Source organism: Thalassophryne amazonica, chromosome 20, assembly GCF_902500255.1.
Source record: "Thalassophryne amazonica chromosome 20, fThaAma1.1, whole genome shotgun sequence".
Taxonomy (NCBI): Eukaryota; Metazoa; Chordata; class Actinopteri; order Batrachoidiformes; family Batrachoididae; genus Thalassophryne; species Thalassophryne amazonica.
The window spans coordinates 15,990,037-16,010,026 of record NC_047122.1 but is presented as its reverse complement, the minus strand read 5'-3'; the positions used below and the strand labels follow the sequence as shown (position 1 = coordinate 16,010,026).

Genomic DNA, 19,990 nt, shown 5'->3' with positions numbered 1-19,990 from the left:
ATGAAACACCATGTAAGACACACTTTGTAAAATAATTTTGTCAAACTTATACATGGATAAAATGTGAATAAAATATATTTGGCAAAAAAAAAAAAAAAAACTTGCACTTGTAGATGTAGAGATGAACTGTGTTAACTAACAATGGTTTTCTTAATAGTTCCTTAGCCCATGCAGTAAGATCCTTTACATGATGTCGGTTTTTAATGCAGTGCCGCCTGAGGGATTGAAGGTCACGGGCATGCAATGTTGGTTTTCGGCCTTGCCGCTTACGTGTAGAAAGTTCTCCAGATTCTCTGAATCTTCTGATTATATTATGGACTGTAGATGATGGAATCCCTAAATTCCTTGCAATTGAATGTTGAGAAACATTGATCTTAAACTGTTGGACTATTTTTTCACGCAGTGGTTCACAAAGTGGTGATCCTCGCCCCATCTTTGCTTATGAATGGCTGAGCTTTTTGGGAATGATCCTTTTATACCCAATCATGACACCCACAATTAGTGTCCTCAGTTCCCAAATGCTTATTGTGTGTTGATAGAAGGAAAGGTGATGTAACACAGTGGATGGTAAACATACCACTATCCCAGCTTTTTTGAAACATGTTGCAGGCATCCATTTCAAAACGAGCAAATATTTGCACAAAAACAAAGTTTATCAGTTTGAATATTAAATATCTTGTCTTTGTGGTGTATTCAATTGAATATAGGTTGAAGAGGATTTGCAAATCATTGTATTCTGTTTTTATTTACATTTCACGCAACGTCCCAACTTCATTGGAATTGGGGTTGTAGCTTCTCTAAAAATATTAGTCCTATCAATGTTCAGTTTTGGCACCATTCATCCTTGACCCAAAATACATAAACATACCAAATCAGCAAATGTCAGCTCTCCCCAGTTTGTGAGTGATCAAAATTGCATACACGCACGCACTGCTGTTTGTCTTTTCTGCATTCTGCTGTACGCAAGTGCTTTTAATCTGACAAACAGAGATGGTGGCGGAAGACATTAAAAGCATTACACTTCACAATTCACTTATGGTACAGGAGCATGACACTTAATTCACGCTTGGTAACAGCAACATAACAATTAAACTGACCAATTGAACTACAAAAATACAACAAATTAACAACAATACCAACAGTTAAACTAACATGGACCACAATAACAACATTTAAAACCCCCAAACCCCAAACTCCCATGGATTCATTGCAGCACAATGTTCATTGTTTGCTGGTTAAATCGCTAATTTCTTAAAAAAAAAAAAAGTCCTATTAACTTTCCATTTTAACAGTGTTCATCCTTGACCCAAAATACATAAGCATACCAAACCTGTCAACTGTCAACTCTCCCCGGTTTTGCTGTAATATAGACAGATTTAAAAAAAAAAAAAAAATTTTTTCACTTTTCCCCTCTTTCACGCCAAATAAAAAAAAATCTTCACAGACCATCCTTAAGGGCAAGAAGTCAAGTTTAATAAAAATGACCATATATCATTTATTAAAATCTAATAAAATTACATTTTAACCTACTTCCTACATTTCCAGAAAATAAATAGAGGTTGAAGAGCAAAGCTGCAGAAGTCCTTATTTTGCTCATTCTCCTTCCTGTCTCCAGCACAAACTTAAGCGACTCATCACAGTGAAGCAAATATAAAGGGTGATGCACACAGTCGACAGCAGGAACACACAAATGCTGGCTTCTTTTTCTGTTTGTTCACATACATTTGAAAAATGCACCAGACAAATCCTGTTTCTTCTCTCATTTGCGTGAGGAAAAGAAAGTAAATTAAAAGGTTGAATCACTGACTGTCAAATTGTCATCTTTAGTGAAGTTCTATGTCCCGGCTGATGTGCATCACATGCAATTAAAATTGCAAAACATGATTTTGTCAATTTTCTCCTGTAATGACACCAACAGGAACAAACAACCAATTATTTTAACAGTAACTTAATAGGTGGCCGTTTTGTAAAGTCAAACAATTTGAATGACATCAGGATTTATTCTGTATCCTGTCAAAAAACAAAAGTCCACAACAGTCTCTTTTTCAACAACAACACCCTCTTTTTCCGGACCTGGGGGGGGGGGGCAAAAATAAAAATAAAAAAATATTCCATGTGCGATGATTCTCGGACTTTTCCTCTGAAATACAGTCATATTGATAACAACACATATGATAGTGTTAATTCAACAGGATCAGATGTAACCAGCTTATGGAATAAAAAAAAAAATACAGTTAAAAAATTTTTTTTACATTTTTATATGAACCATTACCTGTCTGGCACACACATCATCCCTCAATTAAAGAGTGATATGGTGACCTTACTTGTGTGAAGCACCTTGAGGCAACTTTGTTGTGATTTGGTGCTATATAAATGAAAATAAATTGAAATTAAATTGATATTAATTACCCTTTTATTTTGTAAACATGCACCAAATGTATCTTCTTTCACAAAGATTTAAAAACAGATTTCAGCAGGTCTTAGGAGTATTTCGGTCTAATATCATAAGTCGTGAAGCAGTTCCACTTGTATTTGCAAAACCCCAACCTCTGGTACTCAAAAAGTAAGCCCATGTGTAAGTCACCAATCTTGCTGTTCTTTGAGTGGCCACTTGAGGCAGGCTCTAAAAGTGAGTCAATCTCCTTCAACCTCCATCTTAAAATCTCTATACAGCAGAAATAAACATGTTTACAGCCTAGTACAAAAAACAAAAATGAAAAAACAAGGTCTTGGTTTCTAGAGCTAGCTTTTCCATTCATAGCAACTTTATGGGGGTGAATTTTTTTAATTAATTGGCTTAAGATATTTTAAGCATAAAGTTCTAGATGTGCGTGGTCAATTTGAGTGACACCAGACTCCCGTGCCCACAGCACCAGGTGCAAGGTGCTGTGGGCTTGACTGCTATTTGTCCTTTCTGAGCACTCTATTGCAAATATTAGTATTATTTAATTTGTATGTTAGCACTAATTAGCGGTTACCTTGGTGACATGAGGTCCACTGGTGCAACTGTTACTGAGTCAATATCCTGATCGTAGTTTTGAAGATCCGCCCCAAACCACCACTCAGTCTGCCGAAATATGATTTAATCAAACATCTGAACCAAGATTAGCCTGATAGACATAACTTGTTTGGTAACTACAAGATTTGGGGGGGGTTCTGGCTTCATTCGTCCCACCCAAATTATCCTGGTCTTGCCTGCACTGCTTTTTACCCACTTACGTGTTGGTTGGAAGTGAAGGCAACTCCTAAATTTCAGAATGCCTGCAGAAGGAATTCACCCGTTTAGTGGAAATGATCCGTATTTTCAGTCCATTCATCTCCATTTGATACAAAATTAGATTCTAACTTTAATCTAACTATTACTGCTTGAATCCAACAGAGTTTGTTGACCAGGTCCAAACATCTCAGGCACCTCAAGATGTCTCAGGCAGTGTTTGTTGGCCCTGAAGTCATCATCAACCGGAAGCCATGCCTCGAACTACTCTGCCCAGAGACTGTCAGAGTACTTTAAGTACAATTCAAACCCTTCCAGTGTGGGAATCAGAGGCCGTCTGTTTCTGAAACTGTGACATCCAAGGTCTTGTTGCTGCAGTGTTACAGCATGCCGATTAAGTTCTAGCAGCAGGAAGGACCACCAGTCCGGTTCCTATGTTGGTGGTTCACACCTAACATGTTCCTGACCCTGTTCCTGTGGCGGTACAGTCCACCAGTCATAAGAAAAACTTTGTGTCAATGAACATTTGCACCAGGCCCAAAGTGGGGTTTTTTTTGTTGTTGTTGCTGACCCTGCAGCGGTGCCGTTCACTCGCTGAAAGAGAAACTCTGTTCCTGTGGTAATACTCAGCAGGTTTGACTAGTGGCATGCTCCCATTTCAATCTGTGGTGCCCATTTCAGAGGAGTCTGCTGTTGCCTGCTTTGCCACACATGGGAGCGCCTGATTTCTGCTATGAGGTCCAGTTGTGTGAACGTTTGCCTCACTTCTGTCATTTTACGCGGTTCCCTTGCTCCCCTCTTTTTGTTGCTTCTGTGTTCTCAAACTTATTTTTGTATTTGGCTGTATTTTCTGTGTATTTGTGGCTTGATATCATGCTCTGTCATATGTGTTTGATCCCAACAGGGACATTAGTAAAGATAAATAAATCCTCCAATTCTAAAAAAAACAAACAAAAAAAACAACAAGCCAAAAAAACAAAACAAAAAAAAACAAACAAACCAAAAAAACAGTGCTACAATTTGATTTTAGTCAGGTTTGAGTATGAAAAGAAGGATGTGTGCTGAATATCAATCTGTGCAAAAAAAATGCAGCAACATTTCAGGGAAGCAAATCTGAGATGTTTAAAAGATAAAGTTAATGGGGGGGGGGGGGGGGTGTCTGTGGTAAAATCTGCTTAACTGAATTTAAAAACATGGGTGAATTTCCAGTTGTTGAAATTTCAAATTTGTAAAGTTGAGTCTGGTTTCTCTTCACACTATCGTCGGGAGAACCTGTTCTTGAAAAATTTGATAGTTTTGGCCATCATCGGGGCTATTTCTGAAAGAGGAAAAAAAAAGAAAAACATTTCAGAGTCACACAAAAACTTGAACTGCAAAAAAATTTTTCCTTCTTTATGAAACTATGACTTCCCAGAGAAAAACAAGACGCTAAAACAGCAAATAAATACCAAGATAATCCGCTCCAGACACTCACTTTTGACCTGTGGTTTGTCCCGGGGAATGTGCACTCCTGCTGCTGCTGCTGCTGCTCCTGCTCCTCCTGTTCCTCCTCCTCCTCCTGCACTCGGTGCTGAGGAGTGGGATGAGCTGGCAACAGGGTTCTGCTGGGAGGAGGAAGAGCGGCTCGACTCGCCAGAATAGTCTGTGACAGCAGGTCTGATTCTGAAAATCAGACCAACACAAAAATGGAATTTAAAATGAAAAAAGGAAATGATGACACTTATAAAACAACACAACATAAAAAAAAAATCTTAATATTCACATGCACCATTTTAAATGCATCGCGAGAGTAACTAATTCATTAAAGTGCATACTATATGTCTGTGTCTGCCCTTGTCCTCTGGCTCCCCCTTGTGGCTGTTCCTAGTGTTGATATTGTTTGGTGTTCCTGTGGGTTTCATGTCTGTGTGCTGTCTGTATACTTGTATCACTTTGGTCTTTATTTAAATGTTCTGCAGTACAGTTGTGAAATTATTTTAGTCTGGTTTGATTCTGTTTCATTCCTGTGTTTATTTTATTGTGGTTTTGTTTCTGTATTTATTACTTCTGCTCACCAACAAACTTGGAGGAAGTTATGTTTTTGTCCCTGTTTGTTTGTTTGTCTGTGAACAACACAATTTTTTATATATCGTTATGAAATTTTTACTGAATATTCATATCCTGATAGGCAAACAAATTTCAAGGTCATAGGTGAAAGGGAAAAGTCAGAAAAAAATCTTGGAAAACTGGAAAAAATACCTATCATTAAAATAGAACAAATTTTCAAAATTCATAACTATGTCAAAAAAGATCAAATTTTGACAGTGTTATGTAGGATATCCTTTATTGGCGGACAAGGTTTGATCTGGATCTGATCCAGATTACAGATTTTGTGGCCATTTAAATTTAACATGGAAAACCCAATTTAATGTATATTTTACATTATATCTTAATCAAATGTGCCCCAATCATGCTCATATTTGAAAGTGAGGTACAGACTGGCACTCACTATCACCTGACAAAGTTTGATCTGGATCTGATCCAGATTGTGGATTTTCTGGACATTTGAATTTAATATTGAAAACCCCATTTAGTGTACATTTTGCATTATATCTCAATCAAAAGTGCCTCAATCACTCTCATTTGGGACAATGAGGTGCAAACTGGCACTCTCAATGAACAGACTAAGTTTGATCCACACCTGATTTGTATTGCAGATTTTGCAGCTTTAGCAGATATTTGATTTTAACATGGAAACCCCTTTTTTTTTACTATGTTTTGCATTATATTTTATCTTATGAAAAGCCACTTCTAACAGGAGTTTCACCTTGAAATTTTTTTTCTAAGGTAAAAATTTGGGGAATTGGAAACTAGTGTTGGCAGAGGTTTGTTCGCTATGAGCTCAGTGCAGCGGTTGTAGTTATTTTTATTTGGTGGTTTATTTTGGTGGTCATGGTTTCCTTGTGTTTTAACTTTCTACCTGTGTTACCTTCATCTGTCTTGCATTTGTGTGATTACCCCAGTGCGTATTTATGCCACTGTGTTCCCCTCGTGTGTTCTCTGAATGTTGTGTCATTGTTTCTAGTGTTTGTGCGACTTCTCATTGCCGAACCTTGTTTTTCCAGTGAGCATTTTTCATTTTGCCTGCTGTTTTGGACACTTTGCCTGTGACTGTTTCTCGTTTTTGGACCTTTCTCTGCCTCACCGACCACTGTACTCACGGATACTGCCACCAGTTTAGGACTGCCATCCTGTGTCCGGTTGTGTGATCTCTGCATTAGTTTATGAACCATCCTTCAGCCACGACAAGTACAAGTCCCGTGTTTGTTTTTGTTACTAGTTTGAGAGGCCCTGCAAATGCAGTGTGACTTATAAAATGAAAATTTCCAAGTTTGTTTTTAAATAATACTAACTATAATATAATAAGTACTCGTATATCAGACCTTCCTAGGAATCAAAGCAGTAAACAAAATAAACTCCAATAATAAAAGAATAGATGCCAACAATAAAAAAGAATACAACAATAGACAAAAACCCAAATAAAAGAGCTGATAACAGAAAAAAGATGAGACTCATATACGCTTTTTTCTTATACAAGACACATTTTATGACAGGTCTAACTTTTATTCTGGCCAAAACTCCTGAAATGCTGGGCCAAAAAGACACTATCACTCCCTAATGGTCATCTGGAGTGCACATTATTACACCGCCTCCTCCAAACAAGTCAATAACTTGGTTGAAAACCAAAAATTTAAAGATACAAGCATGAAATCTGTCTAAAGTTGTGTTCTATCGATCTACAGTGTTTCAACAGCAATCTAACCATTAACAGAAGACTCTTAAAGTGCTGTGGACCAAATCTGTAACAGGAAAATAACAGCTGAATAACTGCTAAAGAACAGCTGAAAAATAACTCAATAAAGGCTGTGTCACACTCTGACTGACAGAGCAAAAGGATTAGTTATACACTTAAATATTTTGTCTGTTGGCATATTTGTCAGTCTCCCGTGGAGCTGGGGCACTAACGGACAGAAGATGATGTCACATTTTCACTGAGATCTGTGCTGAGCAGAAGTATTTTCCCAGTTTACAGACAAATATCCTACATTTAAGCAGAGTTTGGAGCTCTGAAAGCATGATGTCATGTTTCGTCACTCATACAACTTTGCAGCATCTCCTTGCTGAGAGAGAGAACTGTTTCTTCAAGATGTGGAGCTGAGATTACTGTGTTGCCCTTTCCCCACTAGTGCTGGACCTTTGGCCAATCAGAAGGCCAGAATGAACTGGCAGATAGCCGCAGGAATAATAAGACAGAGGACAAAAATGGCAAACAAACATACAGATAGTGGGAAAGCTCTTCACCTAATCTCAGCTCAAAGTTTTAAACATGCACAAAACATTTTGATGAGCTTGGTGGACATCAGCTGACTAGGAATTCATTTTTTTTTTAATACTTATTTTTTATTGGGGTTTTTGCAGTAACAAAACAAACATGTGGGTCACTGTTTACATTTAGTTTACATTTTGTGTGTATTCTAACCATTTTTTCCAGCGTTTTAAAAAGACATGTCCTTGAAGTCTAAGGGAAAAGATCAGTTTCTCCATAATGTAGATTTCTTCGATGATGTCCAGCCAGTGATTAAGACTTGGAGGGTCGGGTTTAGTCCAGTTCCTTGTGATAGCTTTTTTCGATGCAACTGACATAACTTTAAAAAAGTACATGTCCTCTTTCTGAAAAGCCTCTTCTATTAGAAGGCCGAGGAGATAGATTTGGGGATCTGTGGGAATTGCATATGACAAAATAGTTTGTGTTATTTCAAATACATTGTCCCAGAAAGGTTTTAATTTTGTACACGTCCAAAAATGTGAGAGTGATTGGCATTCGAGTGACCACACTGTCTCCAACACGGCTGAACAAACCCTTGTATTTTAGCTGTAATTTGAGGAGTAATGAAGAATCGCATGAGGCACTTCCACCCAAATTCTCTCCACCTTTTGGAGCTTGTTGTGGTTTGGTGCGTATTGCACATTTTCAGCCAATCACCCTCTAACAGGACAATGCTGAGTTCTTCTTCCCATTTAGATTTTATATAAAATGTGTTATTACCTTTTTGTTTTTGCAGCCCTTTATAAAGTTTGGATACTGTTTTACTGGGTAAAAGTTTATAAGCGTCTGCGAATACTTTCAAAAAGACATTATTTGTGCTGGGATCATCAGATTTAATTTCAACATTCTAAAAATGACGAACCTGCAGATATCTGAATAAGTCTGAATTATCCAAATTAAATTCTACTTTCAATTTTCCGACAGGTTTAAAAATATTTTCCTCAATAAATGTACACAGAACTGATAAACCTTTTTCTTTCCAAGTTGAGAATGTGGAGTCCAACTTGCCTGGTTGAAACCATGAAAAGAAGGAGGGCCAGACCAAAATGCTGACTATCTTTGACAAATTATATTTTCTGATTATTCTATGCCATATAAATAAAGTGTTCTGTACAATACAGTTTTTGCTATTTGGCTTGTTCATACTGTCTCCCAATAATGCCATTGGTGGTATAGGCTCTAAATCTATCTCAATTTGTTTCCATCCTGATTTAAATTCAGGAGAACACCAACATGCTATATTTCTTAATTGGGCTGCAAAATAATATTCTTTCAGATTAGGAACAGCCAAGCCACCACTTTCTTTACATATTTGGAGTGTTTTAAATTTAACCCTTGGTCTGGCACCTGCCCATATAAATCGTGAAATTAATTTGTTCCAAGTATTAAAATGTGAGTCTGGGATTATAATGGGCAGTGCCATAAAGAAATATAAAAATCTTGGTAAAATATTAAACTTCACTATCTCAATTCTTGAACCAAAATCCAATGTAAGTGATGACCATCGACTAATGTCCTTCTCCTTCTGTATCGAGTCAATTATTTTATTAAAATTTAAGTAAAAGAGATTATCAAATTCCTGTGTGATGAACACACCTAAATATTTTAACTGTTTTGTGTCCCATTTTAGCATGTATTGTTGTATTATTAAATTACTTGGTTGATAATTGATGGTCAAGACTCGGGTCTTAGTAATATTTAAGTGATAACCTGACAAACGTCCAAACTCTTTTAAAATTGACATAAGTTTTGGAATTGATTCATTAGGATTCTGTAGGTAAGTGATAATATCATCAGCAAACAGGGCTATTACATGTTTAGTGTTGGCTATTGTGATACCTTGAATTTCATCATTTTGTCGTATTTCCTGAGCCAGAGGCTCAATAAATAAAGCAAAGAGTGAGGGGCTGAGCCCACAACCCTGACGATTTCCCCTATACAACTGAAAACTAGATGTCAGATGGCCATTAATTTTGATTCTAGCTACTGGATTGTTATAAAGCATCTGGATACAAGTGATAAATTTACTGTTAAATCCAAGTCGTTCCAGTACTTTGTATAAAAATGGCCAGCTGAACCGATCGAAGGCCTTCTCCGCGTCTAGGCTTACTAAGGCCATGTTCAGTTTCTGTTTCTTTGCTTCCTCAATAATATGCAGTGTTCGTCTTATGCTATCATGTGTTTGTCGGCCTTTTATGAATCCTGTCTGGTCTTCGTGTATCACCTCCAGTAAATAGTTCTCTAGTCTTTTGGACATAATATGGGTAAACAATTTGTAGTCTACATTCAAAATTGAGATGGGGCGGTAGTATTCGCAATATTCTTTGTTTTTGCCTTCTTTGGGTATGACAGATATGATTGCCTCTCTCCAGGATGGGGGTATTTCAGCTCTGTCTAATGTCCAATTAAATGATTTTAGCAATAAAGGTGCAAGGTCTTGTTTAAATAATTTATACCACTCATTAGGGTATCCATCACTGCCAGGCATTTTAGAGTTTTTAAGATGACCAATTGCAATATCTAATTCTTTTCTAGTAATGGGGGCAGTTAGGACTTCATTTTGCGTTATTCCTAGTGAAGGCAAATCTAGTTGAGATAAGTAATTAGTGATATCACTATCCGTCACTGGAGGGGGGCCTGAGTTTTTTCATAATATTTTTCAAAGATAGTATGGATTTGCTTTATGTCATGAGTCAATTTACCTGAGGAGGGGTCCCTGATTCCGAGGACTGCATGTTTTTGTTCTTGTGTCCGAAGACGTCTCGCTAATATTTTTGTTGCTTTGGGGCCTGATTCATAATAGGTTTGTTTACAGAATCTTAACCGTTTTTCTACTTCTTCCTGGACTAAATCATTTATTTGGTGTTTAGTGTGTTTTATTTTATCTTTTTTGTCAGTATTGTGTATTAATTCGAGTTCGAGATTTCTTAATTTTTTTTCCCAATTGTCGTATGTTTCTCTTCTCACCTTCTGTAAATAGCATGTCCTCGAAATGAGTTTCCCCCTCAACACTGCTTTAACTGTATCCCACACCATAGTTGGGCTCACTTGACCATTGTCATTAACCTCTATACATTCTGCTATTTCCTTTTTTATTTCTTTTACTATGGCTTCTTTATTGAGTATCCCAATATTTAATCTCCACAGAGTAACCTTTGGTATGTTAGACAGTTGCAATGACAGGTAGACAATGTGGTGGTCTGATATATCAGATGTGCCAATTGAGCACTCCTTCACTCTGTGGATATCAACATTATTTAACAAAAAGAAATCAAGTCTTGAGTGCACTTTATGTGTGTGGGAGTAATGAGTAAAAACCTTTTCTTTAGGATTCAGGTCTCTCCAGATGTCGCATAGCCCGGATTGTTTAATTAAGGGCCTCAGATCTTTGGATCTATATGTTTTCTGTCTTTTATAACTTGTGTCTAGAGAAAAATTTTGAATTGTATTCCAATCTCCACCACAGATCAGTATTCCATCACTGTTGGTGATAATTATATCAAAGAGCGATTTGAGAAATTTTCTATCACTTTCAGGTGGGACATAGACGTTAGCAAATGTGACCACCACATTATCCACCCTCCCCTTTACTATTATATACCTGCCCTCCTTGTCTGCAACTTTAGTGTCAGCTTCAAAATTTACAGGATTAGAGATAAGAGTTATCACCCCCCTTTGTCTGGTATTTTTACAAGAACTACAAAATGCATTGGTATACTCAAAACCTTTAAATTTTTCATGCTCAGTCATCGACATGTGCGTTTCCTGTAAGAAAGCAACCTGTATTCTGTCTTTTTTAATTTTTGTGAGAATCCTTTTCCGTTTTACTAGACCACTTAGACCGTTTACATTCAAAGATGCTATTTTTATGTCATTTAACATTCAGAAACTGTAAAATTTTGTAATGCACATTTAAAACAGTGACCCCAAGAAACAAAAGAACAAAAACACAATATGGAACTAGAAAAAACATAACAGAAACTTGACTTCCAAAAAGAAGAGTCACCTCCTCTGTTCTGACCCTGTTGGGGGGTCCAGGGGAAAACCTCTCAGATAGAGAGGGCCCAAAAAGGATAGCTGATGTGTCTATCTGAGTAAACACTTCTATCCTATGTGTCACTCAACAAAAATATAAATGCAACACTTTTGGTTTTGCTCCCATTTTGTATGAGATGAACTCAAAGATCTAAAACTTTTTCCACATACACAATATCACCATTTCCCTCAAATATTGTTCACAAACCAGTCTAAATCTGTGATAGTGAGCACTTCTCCTTTGCTGAGATAATCCATCCCACCTCACAGGTGTGCCATACCAAGATGCTGATTAGACACCATGATTAGTGCACAGGTGTGCCTTAGACTGCCCACAATAAAAGGCCACTCTGAAAGGTGCAGTTTTATCACACAGCACAATGCCACAGATGTCGCAAGATTTGAGGGAGCGTGCAGTTGGCATGCTGACAGCAGGAATGTCAACCAGAGCTGTTGCTCGTGTATTGAATGTTCATGTCTCTACCATAAGCCGTCTCCAAAGTCGTTTCAGAGAATTTGGCAGTACATCCAACCAGCCTCACAACCGCAGACCACGTGTAACCACACCAGCCCAGGACCTCCACATCCAGCATGCTCACCTCCAAGATCGTCTGTGACCAGCCACTCGGACAGCTGCTGAAACAATCGGTTTGCATAACCAAAGAATTTCTGCACAAACTGTCAGAAACCGTCTCAGGGAAGCTCATCTGCATGCTCGTCGTCCTCATCGGGGTCTCGACCTGACTCCAGTTCGTCGTCGTAACCGACTTGAGTGGGCAAATGCTCACATTCGCTGGCGTTTGGGCACGTTGGAGAGGTGTTCTCTTCACGGATGATGCAAAGGAGATGTGTTGCACTGCATGAGGCAAATGGTGGTCACACCAGATACTGACTGGTATCCCCCCCCAATAAAACAAAACTGCACCTTTCAGAGTGGCCTTTTATTGTGGACAGTCTAAGGCACACCTGTGCACTAATCATGGTGTCTAATCAGCATCTTGGTATGGCACACCTGTGAGGTGGGATGGATTATCTCAGCAAAGGCGAAGTGCTCACTATCACAGATTTCAACTGGTTTGTGAACAATATTTGAGGGAAATGGTGATACTGTATATGTGGAAAAAGTTTTAGATCTTTGAGTTCATCTCATACAAAATGGGAGCAAAACCAAAAGTGTTGCGTTTATATTTTTGTTGAGTATAAGTAGTAAGGGTTGCCTTCTCTCCCACGTTTGTGGTTTAGCTGAAAAAAGAAAACAAAGCCGATGATTTGCTGCCCTTTAATCAAGAGGATGCTCCGCGTCATCCTACTCATCTTTTTCTCTCTGGAAGCTCTGCAGTTTGGTCTTAGCTCTTCATGTCACAGCAAATCCGCCGCTGTCCACTTGCTGCCACCCCAGAAGCTCCCGGAGCCGGGTCACCGCGCTGGTCACGTTGTCCTCCGGGACAGGCACCTCCACATCCAAGCCACGGCGCCGCAGCTCCTCGTAGACATGCTGCGCACTGCTGTAAGTGCGCGCGCCTGACTCCCAGTGTATCCTCATATTGGTGAACGGGGTTTGAAAGCGCATTCCTTTTTCTTTGAGTATTTTCTTGATCACGCTGTCTTCCTTGCGCTTGGCCACGATCTCTGGAGGGTAGTCGTGATCGAAGTAAATAGAATTGGAGCCCACCTGAACTTTTTTCTTTTTCCACGCTTCTCTCAAGACCAGTTCCTTCATTGAATATTCCAGGAAATTTACAATGACAGCTCTTGGAGGGGCACCGGGCGGTGGTTTGCTCACCAGGGAGCGGTGGGCGCGCTGGATCCTCAGGTCACAAGGTATTTGCAGGTGTTCTTTAAGAAAGCTCTCGATAAACTGCAGGATGGGCTTATTTTCCTCGATGCCCTCTGGCAAGTTAAAAATACGGACATTAATCCTGCGTGACCTTGATTCAATATCAGTAGCTTTAAGCTGAAGTTTTCTCTGCTGCTCCAGACATGTGCACAGCAGTTTGGTGGCTTCTTCTGCCCAGCTCTCCACTTGCGTTGTTCGTGATTCTGCTTCATCCATTCTGCGCGCCAGGCTTTTGACTTTGCTCACGGCACTGTCCAGCTTTCCATTCAAGTCGTTCCCAAATCTGTCCAGCTTTTCATGTATTTCTTGACTTAGTTTGTCCAGGTTAAGCGCAGTGCCGCCTTGAAGTTCCTCTCTCAGCTCTTTTATTGCTCTCAGTATCTCAGAGTCCATGTCTGGCGTGGCGTTGCTGCTAGCTTTAGCTTGGTCTGAGAGGGAGCTAGCTTTAGCAGACAAAGTGTTCTTTTCTGGTTGAGATTTAGGCATTTTGGCTTTGTTTTCTAATGAATATAATCCCTAGTAACAATCTTTCCCAGTTAAAGGATTAAAAAAAAGTTCGATTTTGGGATGTTCAAGCTTAAAGCGGGAGAGAGGTTCCCGACACGTCTATCTACTCCATTCGCTCCACCGGAAGTCGACTAGGAATTCATTTTATGGATGGGAAAAAGGACTTATGTTGGAAAAAACAAACATATAGAGTCAGTTCCTCATATGTTTCCTTGATCAATCACAATGTGAAAGAGGCTTAAGAGCCAAATATCAGCTGGATCACAGCAGGATAATGTGTGTGTGTTTTAAATAGACATTATCTCCAAACTGTAACTTTTAGATGAATTACAGATCAGAAGCTCAACACAGGCCAGAGTGATTAACATCTGGAGGTCATTGTGAAGGTCACACAAAAGAAGCAGCAGAATACTGACTTGACTGGCGTTGCAGCGGGCGAACCGCTAAAGGTTCCAAACCTTTCCTGACGTCGGCGAACATCGCGTGGTGGCTTAGCAACAGAGTTCACGTACGCCATCTTAACCTGCCGCCCTGTAAAGAAAAACACAATCCTCACACTCACGTCAGTCTGAGACACTGTACTGACCTATTACTATCACTGTTATAGCATTGACTTACAGCTAACATGGCAGTATGAACCCTAACTGCTAATCCACCTTCTCAAAACAGCTGTTAAAGATATCAATCTCAAATTTGACCATATGGATCTATTTTGAAGTTGGAAATTGGTATATTTTTGCATTTGTCTGTTTTTTTTTTCTTCTTCATCCTAATCAAGAATCCTAATCATCACGTTCTTCACTGAAACCTTACAAGAAAAGATTTCATCCGTGGAAGGCTGTTCTACCTTTAGGCTTGTTGGCATGTGCAGACGTGATGTTCTGGGTGAGCAGCCGCAGGCGCTCCTCACGCTCGTCATGCAGCCTCAAGTACATCTCCCGCCAAGACTCGAACTCCTGAGGAGACTCGCGCTTAAAGTCACGCTGGCAGTGACGCCTCCACAGGTCATCAGAATCCTCCGTAAAGCACTGGACCCAGATTTAAAAAAATAACCGGGTCAGTGAGACACATTTTATTGACTGACATTTGTTGATTCAACATTTTTGTAATCATATGTTATAAACTTAAAAAAAAAAAAAAAAAAAAAAAAAAAACTCAGGAGAAATGATGAAGCTGCTCTCTCATTTTCCCAGATGTGCATCCCTGAAGGTCACAGTCAATAAATGCAATAAACTGGCACAGGAAGATCACGGTTTGCCCACAAATGTGATATAGGGCACGCGGTCTGGATGTTTGATATGCACAAAAACAACTGTTACAGCTTCAGTGATATCACTGCATCTCCACCAACACTACAGGCTCCACAGAAATGTAACGGATGGCCGAGGTGACGGGAAAAAAAGAAAAAGAAAAAGATATTTCTGCAGATCTTGACAATCTTGCCGTGGTTAATGACAGAATATCCAAGGTCACCACAGACAACCTCTGGAACCCTGAAAGGTTTCCAAGGTACAGACAAGGTTTCAAACTGTGATCTTCCAGGGTGCAGATCTGTGAAAGTGAGAATGGAGCTTAAGTGAAGAAAGATTTGCTTTGAGTGCACCAACAATATCAACAGATGTCCAAATGTTGACCGATTTTTGTTTTTTGGCAATTCACAGTATTTAGAAATAAACCAGCATTCATGCAGAAAACCTTCATAAGCTGTGAAAAACTAAAAACAACTTTTTTTTCTCCTACAGGTTTGACAATGGTACAGTTGGCGTTTTAGCACATATCCACTGGTTTTTGGAAGCACCATGTTGTGGGTTACCTGGTTGCTCTGCTCAATGCGATACAGCTGCTCTGGTGTACATCGCTCCAAAACTGGCTCAAGGATCTCAAACGGTACACCTCCCACCTCAGCGATAGCTGAAACAGAACATATCCGGATCAGACTCCAATGTACATCTGTTTGAACCACAACAGCACCAGCTGGGTGCAGCTTTTTGATTTGGTACATTTTGGATAATTAATGCACTTAAAGGACATGTCACATCGAAATCATAACAATTAAGATTTAGGCTGCTGGTGACCATCCGATGATCCACCGGGATTACTTTGTGCACTTCCTTGACTGGTTTCAAAGTATATGGCATTTGCAACAAACAGCTACGGAGACTTCCGAAGACAAAGTACTTGTGAGTACTCAAGTGTTTCCGACAGCGGTGACATGACTATCAGAAGCATCCCAGCGCATGCTTGAATGGAATGTAGCTGCTAACGTTAAGAACTGAGGCAGAGATTCATTCCAAAGTTTACATAAGTATGATGTGTTATAATGACTCGTTTTTAAGTGATAACTGTTCATTTTGATGCAGTCACGGTAAAAAGCAGCAGCCCTGAAAAGGTTTAGTGCAGCTGCGGCCATGAGTCGTAAATGCAGGCTGTTAAAATAAAAACAAATGCTTATGGTTGTATATAACTGTGAAAAAAAAATCTTACACACACACACACACCACACACACACCACACACACACACACACACACACACACACACACACACACACACACACACACACACACACACACACACACACACACACACACACAACACACACAGAGAGAGAGAGAGTGGAGAAAATAAGTATTTGACCCCCTGTCAGTTTTGCAGAAAATCACATTGTATGATTTTTAAATAATGAATTTGCATTTTACTGCATAAAATAAGTATTTGAACACCTACCAACCAGCAAGAATTCTGGCTCACAGACCTGTTAATTTTTCTTTAAGAAGCCCTCTTATTCTGCACTCTTTACTTGTATTAATTGCACCTGTTTGAAACAGGTTACCTGTATAAAGGACACCTGTTCACACACTGAATCAATCACACTCCAACCTGTCCACCATAGCCAAGACCAAAGAGCTGTCTAAGGACACCAGGGACAAAACTGTAGACCTGCACAAGGCTGGGATGGACTACAGGACAACAGGCAAGCAGCTTGGTAGAAGACAACAACTGTTATGATTATTTACTGGAAAGTGGAAGAAACACAAGATGACTGTCAATCTCCCTTGGTCTGGGATTCCATGCAAGATCTCACTTTGTGGGGTAAGGATGATTCTGAGAAAGCACAGAAGTACACAGGAGGACCTGGTTCAATGACCTGAAGAGAGCTGGGACCACAGTCACAAGATTACATTAGTAACACATGATGCTGTCATGGTTTAAAATCCTGCAGGGCAGCAAGGTCCCCCTGCTCAAGCCAGCACATGTCCAGGCCCGTTTGAAGTTCACCAGTGGACCATCTGGATGATCCAGAGGAGGCATGGGAGAAGGTCATGTGGTCAGATGAGATCAGAATAGAGCTTTTTGGAATCAACTCCACTTACCATGTTAGAGGATGAGAACAACCCCAAGAAAACCATCCCAACCGTGAAGCATGGGGGCGGAAACATCATACTCTGGGGGTGCTCTTCTGCAAAGGGGACAGGACGACTGCACCATATTGAAGGGAGGATGGATGGGTCATGTATTACGAGATTTGGCAAACAACCTCCTTCCTCAGTAAGAGCATTGAAGATGGGTCATGGCTGGGTCTTCCAGCATGACAATGACCCCAAACACACAGCCAGGGGAACTAAGGAGGGGCTCCGTAAGAAGCATTTCAAGGTCCTGGAGTGGCCTGGCCAGTCTCCAGACCTGAACTCAGTAGAAAATCTTTGGAGGGAGCTGAAACTCCAAACCTGAAAGATTTGAAAAAGATCTGTATGGAGGAGTGGACCAAAATCCCTGTTACAGTGTGTGAAAACTTGGTCAAGAACTACAGGAAACATCTGACCTCTGAAATGGCAGACAAATGTTTCTGTACCAATTGTTAAGCTCTGTTTTTCTAGGGGGTCAAATACTTATCTTATGCAATAAAATGCAAATTAATTATTTAAAAATCATACAATGTGATTTACTGGATTTTTTTTTTTTTTTAGATTCTGTCTCTCACAGTTGAAGTGTACCTACGATAAAAATTACAGACCTCTCCATTCTTTGTAGGTGGGAAACCTGCAAAACTGACAGGGGTCAAATACTTATCTTCCACACTGTGTGTGTGTGTGTGTGTGTGTGTGTGTATACATAGATATATATATATATATAATATATATATATACACACACATATATACATATATACACACATATATATACATATATACACACATAAACATATATACATATATATACACACATATATACATACATATACACATATATATACACACATATATATACATATATATATACATATACACATATACATATATATACATATATACATATATACATACACACACACATACACATATATACATATATATACACATATATACACATATATACACATATACACATATATATATATGATATACACATATATACATATATATTTATTATGTTGCCTCAAAGCCGCAATAAAACAGCTGAGATGCGGTTAAAAGAGCGCAGCACCTTTTAACACCGCATGTCAGCTGATTTATTGCCTTTGTTCATGGAAAATGTCACAGATGTGATCACATCTGAAGGTACCTGAATGCATTAACTGGCATGGTATGGGTCAAGTCGTTTTGATATTCCCAATGGCTACTTCCTGATGTCTTCTGGCACCATTTCCTGTGTCCCATCTACAGTTATTTATTGGCTCTTGGCAACATGTTTGCAGTTGGGTCTGTAATCAGCACACGCAATGGGATTGCATCCAGAGTCAGCTCAAAAAAATTCAAACATGTTTGACTTGCAAACTGAGGCTGGTCTGGTCTGTTCCTCTCACACACTTGCCATTTGGGACTTTACACCCCTAACACACACCCTCCCTCACACCCTGTGACTGCTGGGTTAGGCTCCAGCCCCCACTGACCCTTGACTGGAGTAAGAGCAGTGGTGGGCACAGCTAACCAAAATGTTTGCTTCGATAACCATTAATCAGATAACTGAAAAGATATCTTTTAGGACGATGAACCGATAAGCTGCTAAAAAAATGTATCATTATTACAGATAACTGATAACTTTTAGTATTGATTTGGACGCGGCCACATCAGATTACAATGTCGGCTTCTGATAAACCAGTTTCACTTTAAGCGCTGCAGGGGCTGCTGGGTAAATTCAAGGATCACAAACACAAAGAACACACGAAAAATAAATTAAACAAAAAATAAAACCCCAAACACTGTCATCATCTTCCAAAAGCAGTAAAACACAGTATTAGAAGTCACAGTTTATCTCAGTATTAGATACACCGTCACTTACGAGCTAAAAGCTGCCGCTTTTTTCACGCGCTTTGAACCCTGCAGCTTAAACAACTGAAATACATCCATTAATACATTGATTGGCAGAGTAAAAGACAAGTAATAAATATAAATTCTTACCTGTTAGTTTCAGTGGGATTCATCTGAATAAATAATCCACATAAAACATACTTTTTAAAATCCAAAAGTGTCTAAACGTGAAGAAAAGTCCCTCCCTTGGTACACACGGCTGCGCCATTAGAGCTCCTCTTCCCCACCGAGTCTTGGCAATTAAATTACAGCCAAAAGGAAATAAATAAAATAATGTTAAAATTAGTCTGTTTTGTTTTTGTGTCAAGTGGATAAGTCACTGTAACGTCCAAAGTGAACCTGAACTACACTACCCACAATGCTCCCTGCGTCGACCGGCTAATCACGTTTTGCGCTTAATGATGACGTCATCAGCAAGGGATAGGCAGCCAGTCTGCTCAGTGGCTACAAACACACAACAAACTGACTAAAATGTTTGATTTTAAGGTTTACAAACATTTTTACAGTTAAACTTTACCAGCAAAGAAAATGTTATTGGACTGAAAGTTATCAGAACTAAATTTATCGGAAGATAATTGGTCCGAAGATGGTTTTAAAACTTATCTGAAAAGCTCATCCGATAGCAAAAACATTAGCTTTGATAATTATCTGCTATCGGATTAGCTGAACTGTGCCCACCACTGAGTAAGCGAGTGTAGAAAATGAATCAAAGTGACATTTATAG

At 39.3% G+C, this 19,990-nt stretch overlaps 1 protein-coding gene across 2 annotated transcripts in view; it reads right to left on the bottom strand.

The window, feature by feature from the left end:
- Window positions 1-1,451: 1,451 nt before the first annotated feature.
- Window positions 1,452-19,990, bottom strand: part of eloa (elongin A) — a 46,795-nt gene continuing 28,256 nt past the window's right edge. The window contains exons 8-12 of one of the 2 annotated variants that reach the window (XM_034160517.1): window positions 15,773-15,870; window positions 14,807-14,987; window positions 14,376-14,490; window positions 4,685-4,876; window positions 1,452-4,532 (exon numbers count right to left, since the gene is read on the bottom strand). In XM_034160517.1, the coding sequence (XP_034016408.1) occupies window positions 4,466-4,532; window positions 4,685-4,876; window positions 14,376-14,490; window positions 14,807-14,987; window positions 15,773-15,870 (653 nt within the window). In that variant the 3' untranslated portion in view covers window positions 1,452-4,465. The remainder of the gene's footprint in view (window positions 4,533-4,684; window positions 4,877-14,375; window positions 14,491-14,806; window positions 14,988-15,772; window positions 15,871-19,990) is intronic. The other variant, XM_034160518.1, reaches the window with a different exon arrangement.